Source organism: Diorhabda sublineata, chromosome 8 (genome assembly GCF_026230105.1).
Source record: "Diorhabda sublineata isolate icDioSubl1.1 chromosome 8, icDioSubl1.1, whole genome shotgun sequence".
Taxonomy (NCBI): domain Eukaryota; kingdom Metazoa; phylum Arthropoda; class Insecta; order Coleoptera; family Chrysomelidae; genus Diorhabda; species Diorhabda sublineata.
The window spans coordinates 19,031,779-19,047,582 of NC_079481.1; the positions used below are offsets into that span (position 1 = coordinate 19,031,779).

General features: G+C 34.9%; 1 protein-coding gene across 1 annotated transcript in view; it reads right to left on the reverse strand.

The window, feature by feature from the left end:
• The window catches only part of LOC130447736 (zinc finger protein 681-like), a 45,321-nt gene that overhangs the window by 10,398 nt on the left and 19,119 nt on the right, over positions 1 to 15,804 (reverse strand). The window contains exon 7 of the mRNA XM_056784711.1: positions 1,630 to 2,326. Coding sequence (XP_056640689.1) covers positions 1,630 to 2,326 — 697 coding nt within the window. The remainder of the gene's footprint in view (positions 1 to 1,629; positions 2,327 to 15,804) is intronic.

The following is a 15,804-nucleotide window of genomic DNA, read 5'->3' on the forward strand; positions in this document are numbered from 1 at the left end:
TGAAATAAAATTATAGCGTTCAATTCACAATTGGTAATAAGAAATTACAAATAATTATGACAATATAATTTGTAAAAGTAACATCACTCTACATTCTGGACATTGATGTAAAGACAAATGTCTAGATATGTACGAAAGGTAAAGTATAATAAAGTGCTTTTATTCAGATAACAGAGAAATGTTAGCGGAGTGAGCTGGAAATATATTTTAAATAATTTTATATTGCCACTCTATGTCTTAATCAAACTTAGAAAAATTAAGAATAAGGTTAAAATCAGAAACTCCCCCTAATTTTAGTTTAGAATCATCCATTGGAGCTAAAGAATAGATGGTGTTTCCATTTGAGAAAAGAATTTATTTAACTTTCGAGACATCCAGGTTCGGTTCCATTTTCTGAGTGCCCTAAACATTATTTAAAAAATTTCAAAAGATTTTAGAAAATCGAACGAGCATTATTCAGAAAAATTATGTTAACTTTTAACCTGACTCTTGTCTCACCTGTACTTGTCAAGCGTTAAAAAAATGAAATGACTGAAAAAGGGAGCCCTTTCGACATGTTTTGAAATAAAATAAGCATTTATAAAAATCGATTTCATGAAACGTACACTTCTGTTCATTGAAATAGATTATATGTCTTGGGGCAGATTTTTGCAATTTTTTAGCTGTGTAAATTTACTTTACATTTTACACCAACATTAAGTAGCAGGTGAATATTTACAAAAAATTATTCACCCTTTCAGTCCAGCAATGACAGCTTCTTGAATTTCAGTTACCTGAGGAGGTAGTTTTTCTTCAACTGAATCCAAATTAATTATTGAATTATCTGTCATTGATGACATTAGGTAGGAACTCCGATTTACACAGGCAAAATGTAAATGTATGCTTTTTCAGTGAACAGATGTTTCTATTGTTAATTCTCAAAGAAATGTAAAAACACTTCAAAGAGTTTGGTTCCGCGTCTATTTATTTTGATTCAAACTGAGTCCTATTCACTATTTGACATAGACCAAGACTGATTTGCAGTTTTCGATCATCGCGGAATTTTACGAGTCATTTCATGTCTAATGCGTTCTACTCCATTTTAACTTGTATCTTCGGTTAACGTAGACCCGACTTTTTAAATGTCCCCACAAAAAACCAAGAGGAGTAAAATCAGGTGACTTAGGTGGCCAGTCCATTTTTCCACATTTTCCAATCCACCTTCCTTCAAATTGCCCAGTAACGAGAATTGTGTCGATTTACTGTGCCATTTGAACAAAACGTTATCTCGTCTGTTAAGAACATTTGGATTTTCAATACAAGACCTACAGAAGATTTCACAAAATTCCAAATGTCTGTCCGGATCATTTCCTGAGAGTTCACTAACAAGTTATACTTAATGTGGGTGCAGTTTTTCTTTCTTTAATAATTTACTACAACAACTGACTCAACATTTTGTTGTGGTTGTGTGAGAGGCTTCTTCTAATAACTTTGCATCGCCGTGTATTCCTGTTCTTGTAGATTTTGGTGCGTCCCTGACGCTTCTAGCAATTGGAGGTTTTCAAAATATGTTTCGTTAAATGAAGAACACGCTTCCTCATGATTTTAATTTTTTGTCTATTCTACTAACTGTACAATTAGAATACTTACAAATCTTCACATAATTCACAGGCATATCCATGGGTACTTTTATGTTTTATTAAATCGTCATATCTGAAAAATTGCATATTACAGAAACTACATTTGAAAGATTGTTCTTCTGCAATTTTATGTGTGGAGGTTAAATGTAGTTTAATGCCTCGAAGGGTTCGATAATCTGTAATACATTGTGGACATCTTAATAACTGTATTAAATTTTCAGGAGCATAAGAATGATCACTATGTTCAATTTTAGAATTATTTTCATTTTCTTTTGGAGACATATCCTCAATCATGAAATCAACTAAAATTGATTGTTGAACGGCTTCATGAATTACGTTATTTTCTTTATGGTCAACAAACATTTCAGTTTCATCATGGATTTCTATGTTTTCAACAGAAAAACTGGAATTATTTGATTTAACACCTGCAATATCTAGTTCACTATTTGATTCATTACATGGGCAATCAAGTTGTTTATTCGACTCATCACTTGAACCATTAAATTTACTATTTGTTTCACTACCTGACATATTTAGTTCTTTATTTGATTTATCAACTAGGTCATTATTTGAATCACAAATTGGACTAACAGTTACTGTAAAAGAGTCCTTTTTATTCTCATTATTATCATTGAGAGCTTTTGATTTTCCATATTTCCTGACAGTGAATGTTTTTCCTTCTGAAATAGGTATGCCCCATTTGAGACCTGAAAAGACAACAATATTTTTTATATTTCGTTTGGATCAGTATATAAGAAAGTACCAATTATTAACTTATAACTAGGATTCTAAAATTCTATTACAAATTTACAAAATACACAGTGTTTCTGGAAGAATATATAAAGGATTTAACACCCTGTAATGTTTACTCAACCCTATATCGAGGGTGGCCAAGACGTCGACTGCAGTTGACATTGAAGACATTTTAGGTAGTGCGCGCGACTATACCGATAATGACCTCGGATATAAACAATTTAATTTATGACTTATAACATAGAATTAATGAATTATTTAAAATAAAAATTTACTATAGTTTACGCTCTAAAACCTCAACCAAACGTGGAAAAGAATTTAATGAATTTGTCGTTTTACAGTGAAAAATTAAATAGAAACTACTTGACAAAGCAATTACATAATTATTTGAACCTTGACGGAGGTATAGCGCGACCTTCTGTGATTAATATAGACGGATAAATAGTCTGTGAAAAGCACAGAAGCAGTCATTCCCAGAGAATGGAAACTCGCTAATGCGGCAGAGGAAAATGAACCGTAGCGTCCTCTCTTGATTCATAAGCACATCAAATACATCTAAAGATTTGACGGTAGGTGACACTAAAGGCTATGATGTCAAGCCAATCACAGAACAGGACTGACATTTGACATAATATAGTAGGTACCCAGTAGATTTAGGGCGGATGCTTATCAACAATAACTTATTAATCTCATTATAGCACATCTTATAGTCGTACAGAAATGTTTTCGTTTTATTCACTTACAGTTATTTTGATACCTGTATTGGGTGTGCAAAAGTGTTTAGTATTACATTGTGGTCAGAAAACTAATAATCTATATTCCTGTATTATTTATACGAAAACAAAGTGTAGGTTAATTATGTTAAAGTTGTACTTATTTTACGTTTGCACTTCCTGCAGTTGAGGAATGTCTGGCTAACCCGGGTCAGTTTTATGGGCAACATAACAGGTAGTTTAAGAATATGTCGAAAACATTACAGCCCTTTGTGTTTAAAAAAAGATGACAAAGGTATGGGGTTAGTAAAGGGTGCTCCATTTACCTGGTAAGGTATTTTTTTATTTTTGATAATATTCAAAAATATATAAACACTATTTATAGACTACGCACTTGTTGGAGACTTTTGGTTTCCACCACAAGCACCACTAAACGTCCAAACACCAGAAAACATTAAAGGAGGTTATAATAGGTGTACGTATAAGATGTTACCAATTTCATTCCTAAACTTTTTACTTCTTAAACCTTTATATATGTTTTTCTTGATATATCTTTTAAAATGGCAGGAAAAAATTTGTCGTTTCGTCCTATTTTTATTTTAATATTCATGATGAAGGTGATCTATTGATTAATATAATTATTCAGATTGTAAATGTCAAATCATATTTTCATAAAGACTAAAGTAGGTTAAAATGTCAAGTTTTTACATGTTATTTTAAATTCATTTTCTATGCTAAGAGACCGAAAATCAAGATAATAATAACAAAAATATATTTTTTCTATAACTTCTTTGTTCAAACCTTTGCATATAGTAAGTGTTTTATTTAATTGCAGAATTTTAAATATAATGCCTTCATAATAATTTATAAGGTTTCAAATGAATAATGTGGAAAAAGTAGCACACAAGTCTACTTTAATGGCGTAGTTAAGTATATTATCATATCATTGAAGGATTAGTGTCAATCTCTCTCTACGGAATAAGAAAAAACGAATGACCTTAAAATTTTTGTTGTCTGTCTTACGTGAAAACCGCAGAGGCAAGTAAAATAAGCAAGAAATAATCATCACGATTATGAAATTACGGTAGGAAAGAGGGAATTTTAATAAGTTATTTTTGCAATTCCAGCAATTTTAGGGAACGCAATGATCTTGACCATAAACCTCTTTTACTCGCTATTTATAAGCGGAATGCAAGAACATACAGATTTCTGTCCAAGTTTGTCAGCTTACCAAGTCGGAAGTCTTAAATAAGGTTTTCTCAGGTTTCAGTTCCCGTATTTTTGAACTCGAAGGTCTATTTACAGTAGGTGAGCAGGAGACCGTTCTGATTTATAACCCTCTTCATTTATTGGATGGTATCCAGAACAGCGTCCTAAGTAAGGACCTTCGCTTTTAAATGGACGGCAGTGATCAGGTAGCGTCTTGGTGCCATATTTTGCAATTCTACATTATCGATCAGCAGCAAGGACCTTTTGTGCAATGTTTCAAGCTAACTGATGAGCATGTTTTACATTCTAGAATCAGAACAATGAGGGTGAAACATACTTCACAGATGTTCAGTCACACCCTTGATATCGCCATACACGCCAGGGCTGATATGTCACGTAGGCATACGTTGGATCCGGCTGATCCCGGGTTCATTGAACCTGAAAACCATTGCGTCGTGTAGTAAGTAAATCAAAGCCAAAAGCTTTTTGGTTAATTCCCTTCAAGTAATCTCCTCAATGTCATACATTGCAGACATTAAACATCCAATACGTTCCCATATTTCTTCCTTAAACAATTGGATTTCCACTGTGCATGGCTTCCTCTATCTGCGAGAAAAATTACTTTCCTTTATCGAGTATTTGTCACAGAGATACTTCAACCAGGATCCGGTGGAAAAATTTTACTCACAGTTAAAAAGACTACTACTCACAGTGTAGGGAAAATTGCGAGGAAGATGTATCAACGGGGCTGTTGGGATCTTTGAAACGATTGCTTGAAAAAGAAGGAGAGAAAATATAATACTTCGAGGTTGAAGGGAGCATTTCCTCAAACACTGAGCCAAATACGCTAGTGGATGATTTTGCCTCGGACTACGTTGCCAGGGATGTGACGAAACGATATTTCCGCAAGTAATCATGCAATTTCTGTAAAGAACTTCTGTAAGGTATGTGGTGAGAACGAAACCTCTATCCACATTTCGAAGTGTGAAACACTACGAAACTCCAGAGCACTACACCTTGGAGCGTATGAAATAGAAGACTAAGATATCTGGCAGCTACAGCCATCCCATATTCTGAACTTTCTAATCGTGCCATGATTTTTTAATGAGTTGTTTGAAGTTAATCTTCAGATCATTGGCCAGCTGAACTAGCATTTCAAGATGATTCTTTGTGGCTTCTTTGGCATGGCGATCGGCACATTCGTTTCCAGAAATTCCAGTGTGCGATGGAAGCCAGATAAGAGAGACTGTTATATCAAGAGCAATGAAAGTTTGGTAGGTGTCATGAATGTTTTGGACCATTGGATGGTTCACCAGTGTAAACACTACACGTCGAGGGTAAGCGAAAAGAACTTATGAGTTCGTGGTTTGTAGTGACTGCGCAACCCACGCCGGATTCAGCTTTGGCGGCATCCGTATAGAGAATTAGGTCGAAGGATTTTTTATGCAGAATTTCCAAGAATGCTTTCTCTACAAGAACGCTAGGGGAGTCGTGTTTATTGTAGATGGTTAGTGAGGTATCTACTATGGGAATATTTTTTATTCAAAGGGGAGAAGAAGGCAAAGAAAGTGGAAAGGTCAACGAGAGGTTGGTATTTTGGAGTAGAGGTGTGAGCAATTGAAGAATTAAATTTACAGTTGTTCGTGAGTTGATAGGTACGGAAGTGGTGGAAAGTAGCGATAGGACAGGATTAGAAGGATTGGAAGATACTTTAGCAGCACATGACAGGAGAGGAGATTGTCGTCTTAAGGATAGTGGTGGCTTATTAGTTTCAATATTGACACTAGCGGCGGGGCTTGAGCGAAAGGCACCAAGGCAAAGGCGAAGAGCGGTGTTGTGTACAGAGTTCAACAAGTGAGTTTTAGACTTGGAAGCGGACATATACATAAAACAAACATAGCCAAGCTTTGAGCGTATGAGAGCTCTGTAAACTCTTAGCAGTATAGTTTCATTGGAGCCCCATTGAAGGTGGTTTTAATTATGCTCTTTAGGCAAATGCCTTTTACATCATGAATATGGTGATTCCAGTTGAGTCGAGAATCAAAAGTCATACCAAGGATTTTGCACTGATTCACAATAGGTAGAGGGGAGTTATCAAAGAAAATTTGAGGTGAGTGAATAGATGTTCTTCGAGAGAATTTCATCAGCATGGATTTGTTTCGGGAAAATGATAATCCTAGGTAGGTTATTTAATGCAGAGGAGATATTTGTTTGCAAGAGAACAAGGTTGTCTTATGTCGATCGATTACGTCGAAAACCCGATTGTGCGTCGAGAATAAGTTTGTATTTTTCAAGAAGCCATTGGAGTCTTCTATTGATTATTTTTTCAAGGAGTTTGCAAGTGAGTGAGATTGGACGGAAACACTTAGGGGATGATGTGGATTTATCTGCTTTTTTAATTGGAATGATTATAGAGTTGCCCCATGCGTCAGGGAACTGGTGAGTATTTCAAATAATGTTATAGATGTCAAAGAGCTTGGACAGGGACGGGTCAGATAGTTTTTTGAGAAATATATACAGGACATCATCAGGACCGGCAGCAGAATTTTTGCAGGTCGATAGCGCGAATTTTAGTTCAATTAAATTAATAGGAGCATTGACAGACGCAATATCGAGAGGATTTAGCTGGAGTGTGGAGGTGGGCTGAATATGTGAGTTATGAAAATCGGAAGCCGGATTATGAATGCTGAAATTTTCTTTAAAATGTTGTGCGAGTGTGTCAAAGATTTTTGGCTGACGGTGACATGCAGATCGTTAGATAATAAAGAAGGAATTTTGATATTAGTTTTATTGCCTTGGATTGTGCAATTTTTTTCCAAACTTGACTGGGGTCTGTATTTTGGGTAAGGAATGAAGTATAACTTTGCCAAGCAGATTTCTTTCTTTGCTTTACAATAAATTTAGCTTTAACTTTAAGCCTTTTATGTACAATAAGGTTTTCTTATGTTTTGTGACGTCTAAAACCTATTAAGAGCATGTTTTGATTCTCGTATGGCATTCGCATAATCCGGACTCCACCATGGAACAGCCCTACATGCCGAGGAAAAGACCGTTTTACCAATGATGATAAGTATGCTTCGGAGAGAGAGGTAAACTCAGGCCAGTTTGCATTTTTTATTTGCCAGAAGCTTTTGGCAACAGTTTCTTTATTATAGGGATTGGATATAATAATAGAAAAGTGGTTACTATCATGTAGGTCATCGGAAACTTGCCAAGAAAGAGAAAGTGCAGTTTTAGGGTCACAGAAGCTCTGAGGTCAATAGCAGAAAAGGAACCTGAGGAGATGTTAAAGTGAGTTTTGGATCCAGTATTTAATAGACAGATACCAGTTGAATTTATGACTTTTTCTATTGTGTTGCCTCTAGTGCGAGTTTGGGTGGCGCCCCACATAGTGTGATGTGGTGATGTACATTAATGTCTCCAACAAGAATGTATGGTTGGGGAAGCTGACGAATTAGGTCTGTTAACTCTTTTTCATCAAGGGGGTGGTCCGGTGGAATATATATACTGCAAATGGTAAGTTTATTGGGGCACCAAGTAGTTATAGCTACTACTTCAAGATTTGTTGATAATGGGAGGTGGGATGAGTATATGTCGCTGGATACAAATATTGAAGTGCCGCCACTGGCTCTTATGCAGTTGGTACGGATGTAATGATATCCTTCAAAGTTTCTCAAGTTGCGTTTATGATCAATTTTGAAGTTGGTTCCTTGGAGACAAAGGAAGTCAGGTTTATGGGAGGAAATGATTATCTGAATTCTTTCTAGTCGAGGATAAAATCCATCGCAGTTCCACTGTATCAGGGAGAATGTACTTGTTTAGGAAGAAGGGAGAGAGTATTTACTGAGATAATGTCGAGGAGTCAGTGGTATTCCCATCATCAGTAATAGACATTTCGGGAGGAGTTTTTTGTTCGGGGTGAAGTTTAAAGTTGATTCTATTGATTAGACGTGTGATACGGTTTTTTAAAGATTTTTCTTTTATAATAGGATAAATTAGGAACAAATCCTTCAGAAGAAGAGTTGTGTCGGAAATAAATTTGTTGGCTTCGGGGAGGGGGTCATTGATGCCATACGTGTTTTCAAGAAACGCAATAAATTGGGTGCCTGTAAGGGAAAATGATTCAGGAGAATCGTTAAATTGTTTATGTATAATGTAGCGTGATACAAGGCTTATGAAGTGACAATCGTTTTTAGTCAGTTTAGATTTTTTGTCTTCTTTTTCGCAGAGTTTCTGGAGCTGGATGTTGAAAATTCGGGGGGAGGCATTGGATCTGGATGAAGATCAGTAGGAGATATAGGCTGTGGTGAGTCGAGGTGGGGATGAGATTGACCGAATCATTTGATTTGGGAGAGGGATCTTGAGGGATGGAAGTGTATCAGGAGTGTGCCCAGCCTGTTAGCAGAGAAAGCATTCAAGTTTATCGGTAGAAATGAATATTCTGTGTATTGTATTTTCATGACTAATGACAGTCGAAGTTTGAAGAGAAAAATCATTATTGGTTGGTAATACATAAGTTACTCGGCGGAAGCTGAGCACATGTGCGTATTCGTCATCAGGTGAGCCACATTTGACGTATGATATAGGAGAGGTGTATGATAACTCTAGGTCTTGCAGTGCTTTCTCAATGACGGAATGGGGAATGGATGGACAAATATTGGAAATGTGTATTCTTTTCGTTGGAGATATAAGCCGACATATAGGGATTAAATTGGAATTAACTAGGATGCTTTGGTTGGTTTTTAGAAGTTCGTCGACTTGAGTTGTCGATGATAAATAAATGCATATGAGTCCGTGTGATATTCTGGATGCGAAAATGACATTTTTAGGAGAGACGATGCTACCTTTGATTTAATGTAGTCAAATAGTACAGTGTTTGGGATAGAAGGCATAATGATGGCCTGATCTCGTGAGGGCACAGAAGGCTGTGGGGATTTTGCTGAGGTAGCTGCAGCATATGATAAAGGTGGAGAGATAATATTTGGATTGATTTTTGGTATTGAGGGAAGGTTAGACATATTGCTGTGATCGTAGTTGCCAAAATCACAGTCAATAGTTGAAAAAAAAAATAAGAGAAACGGATGAAATGTATAAATAAATCTCAGCTCGAGAAAAACCAAACAGTCTGTGTCTCAGTGATTGGCCTATTGATATCCGGATACGTAAATAATTTTAAAGTATATTTACCAAATTCTATGATAAAAACGCTGCTTCAACAATTTGTGGTATCACATTTTAATTATAACAAAAAGCGAAGAATTTATTATTGTTGGGACTTAACTTAACGATCTGAACATGACGAGGTATACAGAAAGAATGATTGTAAATATTAATATCAAGTTTTTTTGAAAAAATAAAATACTTTACCATTTTTTCTTTGTACAGAAAATAAATATAGGTATAAACATGTACGTTACGTTAATTTAACTCAGCCATTTGTAGACTGCCTTCGATATTTTAAATGTGGCGTAGACCACGGATCCCAAAAGTTTGGCCACCTCTTCCCTATACCCTACCAAGAACTGGATTCACAAAAAAAACCTATGGAAATTTATACTGTAACTGAGACAGCTTCTTCCATTGGTATAAATATCCGCTAGTCAGCCTGTAAGCTATACTCTATTTTCAAACTAGGACAGATTGACAATTATAAACAAATAGTATCCATTTTGTTCTTTCTTAAGTTCTTTTTATTGTTTTATTAAAATATAAAAACAGTTCTTGTCAGGACTAATTTGAAAAGGGATCCAGAGTATTTATATATACTGTGCTTTTCAGATAAAAGTATCCACCTTTAATAACTTTTGTAATACTGGTATTTAGAAAAAATCCAAAAACACGTCAATTTATGTTGGAAGGGGCAAGCATTATGGCTTATTTAAACTTACTGGAAAAGCCACCCCCTCATCCCTAGCAGCATCCCCTTTATTTTTTTAAATTACTTTTCATATTTTTTATGTAAAATTTGGATACTCCTCTTTGAGCTGATTTCAAAAATGTATAATACTTGTAGGTTAAACTGGTAGAGGCTCAACAACCCCAATCGTTGTCAACAATAAGTAGAGCGATCGGTGTTTCATCTTCTACAGTTTTCCGAGTTCTACATAAATTCAAGTACCACCCATACAAAGTTAAGTTGGTGCACGAGTTGAATGAAGATGATTTTGATCGTCGTCTAGAGTTTTGCGAATCAATGACGCAAATTATCAATAACCATCCACAATTGTTAAACAATATTTGCTTTTCTGATGAATGCTCATGGTCATTAAATGGCTTAGTAAGTAGGCATAATTGTAGATATTGGGCTGAAAGTGATCCACATATTATGCGTGAATTCCATACACAACATCCCCAAAAGTTAAACGTTTGGTGTGGTATCCTAGGTGACCACATTGTCGGACCTTTCTTCATCAACGGAAATTTAAATGGTGAATCATATCTTGAGTTACTCAGGGAAGGGGTTGATCCACGTATTAGAGCAATAATAGAAAATGATGATAACCTTTCCGAAGATTTACTGGTATTTCATCAAGACGGAGCTCCCCCACACTATGCTATGCCTGTCCGACAATTTTTAAACGAAACATTCCCCGCTCGTTGGATAGGTAGAAGGGGGCAGATGATGGAGTGGCCACCTAGGTCACCGGATTTAACACCCCTAGACTTCTTTTTATGGGGGTATTTAAAAACAAAAGTTTATGCTACCCAACCAGAATCTCTGGATGATTTATGAGAGGGGATAGAAAATGAATGTCGACAATTAAATCCAGCCGTATTAAGCAATATCAGAGAGGCATTTCAAAATAGATTATACCATTGTATGGAAGTGAATGGTACTCATTTTGAACACTTATTGTAACTTCATAATAAATAGCACAGTTAAAAAGATTAAAGAGTTTGAACTGTTGTACAACCCATTTTAGTACAGGCAAATAAGGTGAAAGTAAATAATAAGTAAAATTTGTGCTCTTAAAAGAAAAATTGTTTATCTCATAAACTAACCACTTTAACCTACAAGTATTATACATTTTTGAAATCAGCTCAAAGAGGAGTATCCAAATTTTACATAAAAAATATGAAAAGTAATTTAAAAAAATAAAGGGGATGCTGCTAGGGGTGAGGGGGTGGCTTTTCCAGTAAGTTTAAATAAGCCATAATGCTTGCCCCTTCCAACATAAATTGACGTGTTTTTGGATTTTTTCTAAATACCAGTATTACAAAAGTTATTAAAGGTGGATACTTTTATCTGAAAAGCACTGTACATATTATATACTCCAGTACTACCACACATTATTTCCCTTACCTCCCAAAGGGTCTCTGTAATTTTAGGCCACTTATCATCTCCAGATAAGTAAGCATTGTGAATTTGTATAAACAAATCTCAGAGACACAGGTGAATGCCATTGTGTTTAATTTTTGAAAACGTTGGGTAATTCATCGATAATATCACTTTTGTATGAAATTAACAGATAACAGACAAAAATAGTGCCGTCAGTAATACTGAACATAGTTAGTGAAATTAGTGATATAACGCCGATTGACGCTTCCCCCCCTTTGGGGGTGGGGAAAAGTAGTTTTAAAAAATAACATCAGAAATCTAAAGAGTCTGAATAAAAAATATTCGAGGAATTTTTTCGAGAAATCAATAGTTTTTTAGTTATTCACGTTTGAAAACTTATGGCTAAAAAAAAACAGGTTTTCAAAGTATTTTTCACGAATAACTCAAAAATTACACATTTTATTAAAAAAAGAATAAACAAAATTATAGCTTGTGAAAAAGCAAAGAAAATATTTTTTTTAAATGTTCTACGTTCAATCCAAAGCAATATATGATTAGTGAAAGGAGAATTATTTTGGGGAGAATACTCGAGTCAATGGGTTCAACTTAAAATAACGAGAAAGAGGTTAATTTTACGTGCATAATGCTTAAAGTTTTTTGTAGTACTCAAAAAGACTTACAAAATAAGCACTTATAAAAGTAAATTGGATGAAAATTGTTAGAGAAGTTATAGTCAAAAATAAATTTGTCACTCATATTTTTTCAAAGATAATTGAGCAGTTACAGCTGTACCATTTCCACCAGAATTAAAATTAAACGTAGACCTTTTCCAATTAGTTTTATTTTAGTGTTATTCATACGATCCTGAAGTTACACCGATTTAGAATACATATTTTTTGAAAAATGTACGGTAAAAGTTGAAAACGTATTTTTTATTTTTCTAACAAAATTGCCATAATTGCATAATGACTCTGAAACCATAAAAAATTGTAAAAAACAAAAATGTAGCTTTTTTCCAACAAATATTTTGGTTTTTTTATTTCTGCAACTTGGAACATAAAGGAGATATTGCCGTTTAAAGTATCTACTTCAGTGGAAAAATGATGTCTGGAGACCTTCAACCGTTTCCCTTTAAAAAATAAAGGGATTAAAAGATTTTTCATTTACATGGCTTATAGCTCTTTAAATTTCGTTTATAATGTTTTCTTATAGGATACTATAGCTTTAAAATTAATCGAGTTATGATTTAAAAACCAATGACATTTTTATTGAGTAATACAGGCTTTCTCATTTTTAGAGCAAAATGTTAGGATTTGAGTGAGCATAAGTTATCGTGTCAGAAGTCGTCGATGTATTAGTTATTTTAACTGCAAGGGCTGTAGATATTGAGGAAATTCATTTTTTAAAATTGAGAAAGCAACATTTTGAATCATTCATATATTCCTCGAAATAGATTATTATAACAGCTCAAAGTTAATTATTTTTTCAGATTCTTTTACTGGTTATGCTTCAACGTCTGCCTTTTTTAATAAAGGATAAAAGATATTCATGGAACTTTTAGAAAAAAGATATATTTCACGGCAGTTCAAATGATCTTGAAAAAGTTTCAAAAGCCGGCAGACACTGTACGAGGCATATTTTTTAGTAAATACCGTTTTGCGATTCCACCGCCGCAACCCCAAGGTCGGCGCTCCGCACACGCGCGCTGGTTACCTACATCTCTTGTCTACGCACCGACGCCATTAGTCTGATTTTTCATTGTGTACGTTGTTTACTGAGTGTTTAAGATGCCTCAGACAATCGTGAGTCCCGCCGATTGTGAAGTACGGGCTGTTATAAGATTTCTTAGTGCTAAAGGCGTAAAACCGATCGATATTCATCGTGAGATCTGTGAAGTTTACGGACCTTATGAGTGATGGAATGGTAAGGAAATGGGTGAGAGCATTTAAAGATAGCCGTACAAATGTGCATGATGAAGAACGGAGTGGACGTCCTTCGGTCGTTAATGAAGATTTTGTGCAGAAAGTGGACGAAAAGGTGAGAGAAAACAAACGCTTTACAATTTCATCATTGTGCGACTACTTTCCTCAATATTCTCGTAGTGTTTTGTATCGCATTGCGACCGAAAATTTGAAATACCGGAAATTGTGTTCACGTTGGATTCCACAAAACCCAACGTTTAGGCAGTACATTGACTTTCCTTGAGTGGTACCACAATGAAGGTGACGATTTTTTAGACCAAATTGTTACTGGTGAAGAAACATAGGTGGCCTACGTAACACCAGAATCGAAACAACAATCCATGGAATTCGACATTCATCATCACCCAAAAAAGTGAAGTTTAAGCAAACAATTTCTGCCGGGAAAATCATGTGCACAGTTTTTTGGGACAGAAAAGGAGTATTGCTAGTGGAGTTTCGGCCTCGTAATGAGACAATCAATGCAGCGTCTTATTGTGAGACATTGAACAATCTGCGTCGTGCAATCCAGAACAAAAGTTGGCAAGTTGAGTAAGGGTATCGTTTTGCTGCATGACAATGCTCGTCCACATGTGGCTAATCGGACCGGCTTTCATGTAAAAATAAGATTATTGCGATATCTTTGCACTTCTTTTTTTAATTCCAAAACGGTACTTAAAGAATATGCCTCGTACTTTATTCATCTATGGACTGAATGAAGACATTCGATTTAGTAAGTCGAGTTCAATCGAAAACCTCGCAAAGCATCTTGAAAAGATGCGTTATGATAGTTTTGTTAAGCAACAAGTAAAAATGTTGCAGCCAAATTGGCGTCGCTTGCAAATGCAAATTTGGCTGGGCAATAAAAATATTAATCCAACCGATTGGGGATGGATTAAAATTGCCAATTTTCCACCTCAAGAACTGCTGCAGATGATCTTCTGCAACTTCAAAAAAGGGTGCGGCGCTACTTGCAGTTGCATAAGAGCATAAGAGTTGCTTAATCTGCAGTTGCATAAGAGTATAAGAGTTGCTTAATCTGCAGTTCCACTTATGGAGCATGCTGCAGAGATAGTTGCCAGAATTGTCCACCAGTAGAAAATAAAATATATTTTTTCAAAAAAAATATAAGGAAATTTCTATTTCAAATTATTGCACACAATTTAATAATTAAATAACGGTCAAAGTAAGGATTAAAAGTGAAATAACTTTGTAAACAATAAAGAAATGTTTATTTCAAATAACAAGCACCGTTGAAGCATTCCAATCTTTTAAAAAGCATTTATTTTCATTTTTCTCAATACACGGGTAAAAATAATTTTTTGTCATTATTTTTTGCATAGAAGTTGTTTTTAAGGGTTACATAAGGGATTCTAAACATCAAATATAAAATAAAATACGTTCGAGAAGATGAAATACTATTTAATCTTTGTGCTTGTGCTATTGTCAAGTGAAGAAAAAATTACCTAATATCCAACGAACAGTATAGGTGAGAACAGAGACCCAATATAACCTTGATGAAACCTGGCTAAATCAAGGTCATACAAATTTCAAAATATGAATAGACATATCTATTAGAAATAAAAAAGATGCTTTTCTTTAAGGATTGCCTACAGGATTGACAAATCCATTTGGGAAAGGAAAGTAAAAAAATTGGAGATTATCATAGCGATATGAATGGATTGATAATTGAAATATGGTTTTTCTGAATTTCTAAAAAAAAGAGGACAGAAAAGCAAATGAGTAAGTAGTATAAGAGCATGGGAATTGAAATGACAGCTTCTGTCCTGCCAGCATACACATACTCTCGAGGATGTTTAAGAGAGGAGGGTGGTTTAGTGAGGTGAAAGTCTCACACGAACTCTTAACTTTGCACAGCCATCTGAGAGGAAGGCGTAAGCCTTCACCCTACCTCGGGGCAAAAAAAAGATAGGATGTGGATGATCTTATAGCACCGATAATCGTTTATTTCTCTAGTGATGACAGTGATGGATAGTCTCAGTGAATTATTTATAACTTATATCAATTTATTTAGTGTTGTAAAATAATACCCTATGTTATAAATAGTTCTGATATGTTTATTTGTTACAAATAATATTTCATAAAAAATTCTGCGAATAATTCAACGATTAAACTATTTTTATATCACATTTGATTTCTAAGTACTGAAAGTACTGTTTTCAGAATGAGGTTTAACTATAATAGGTTGTCTATTGAAATATAGGCCCTTTATCATACCATTTGGAAATTTCAAATTCTATATAGGTATTTAC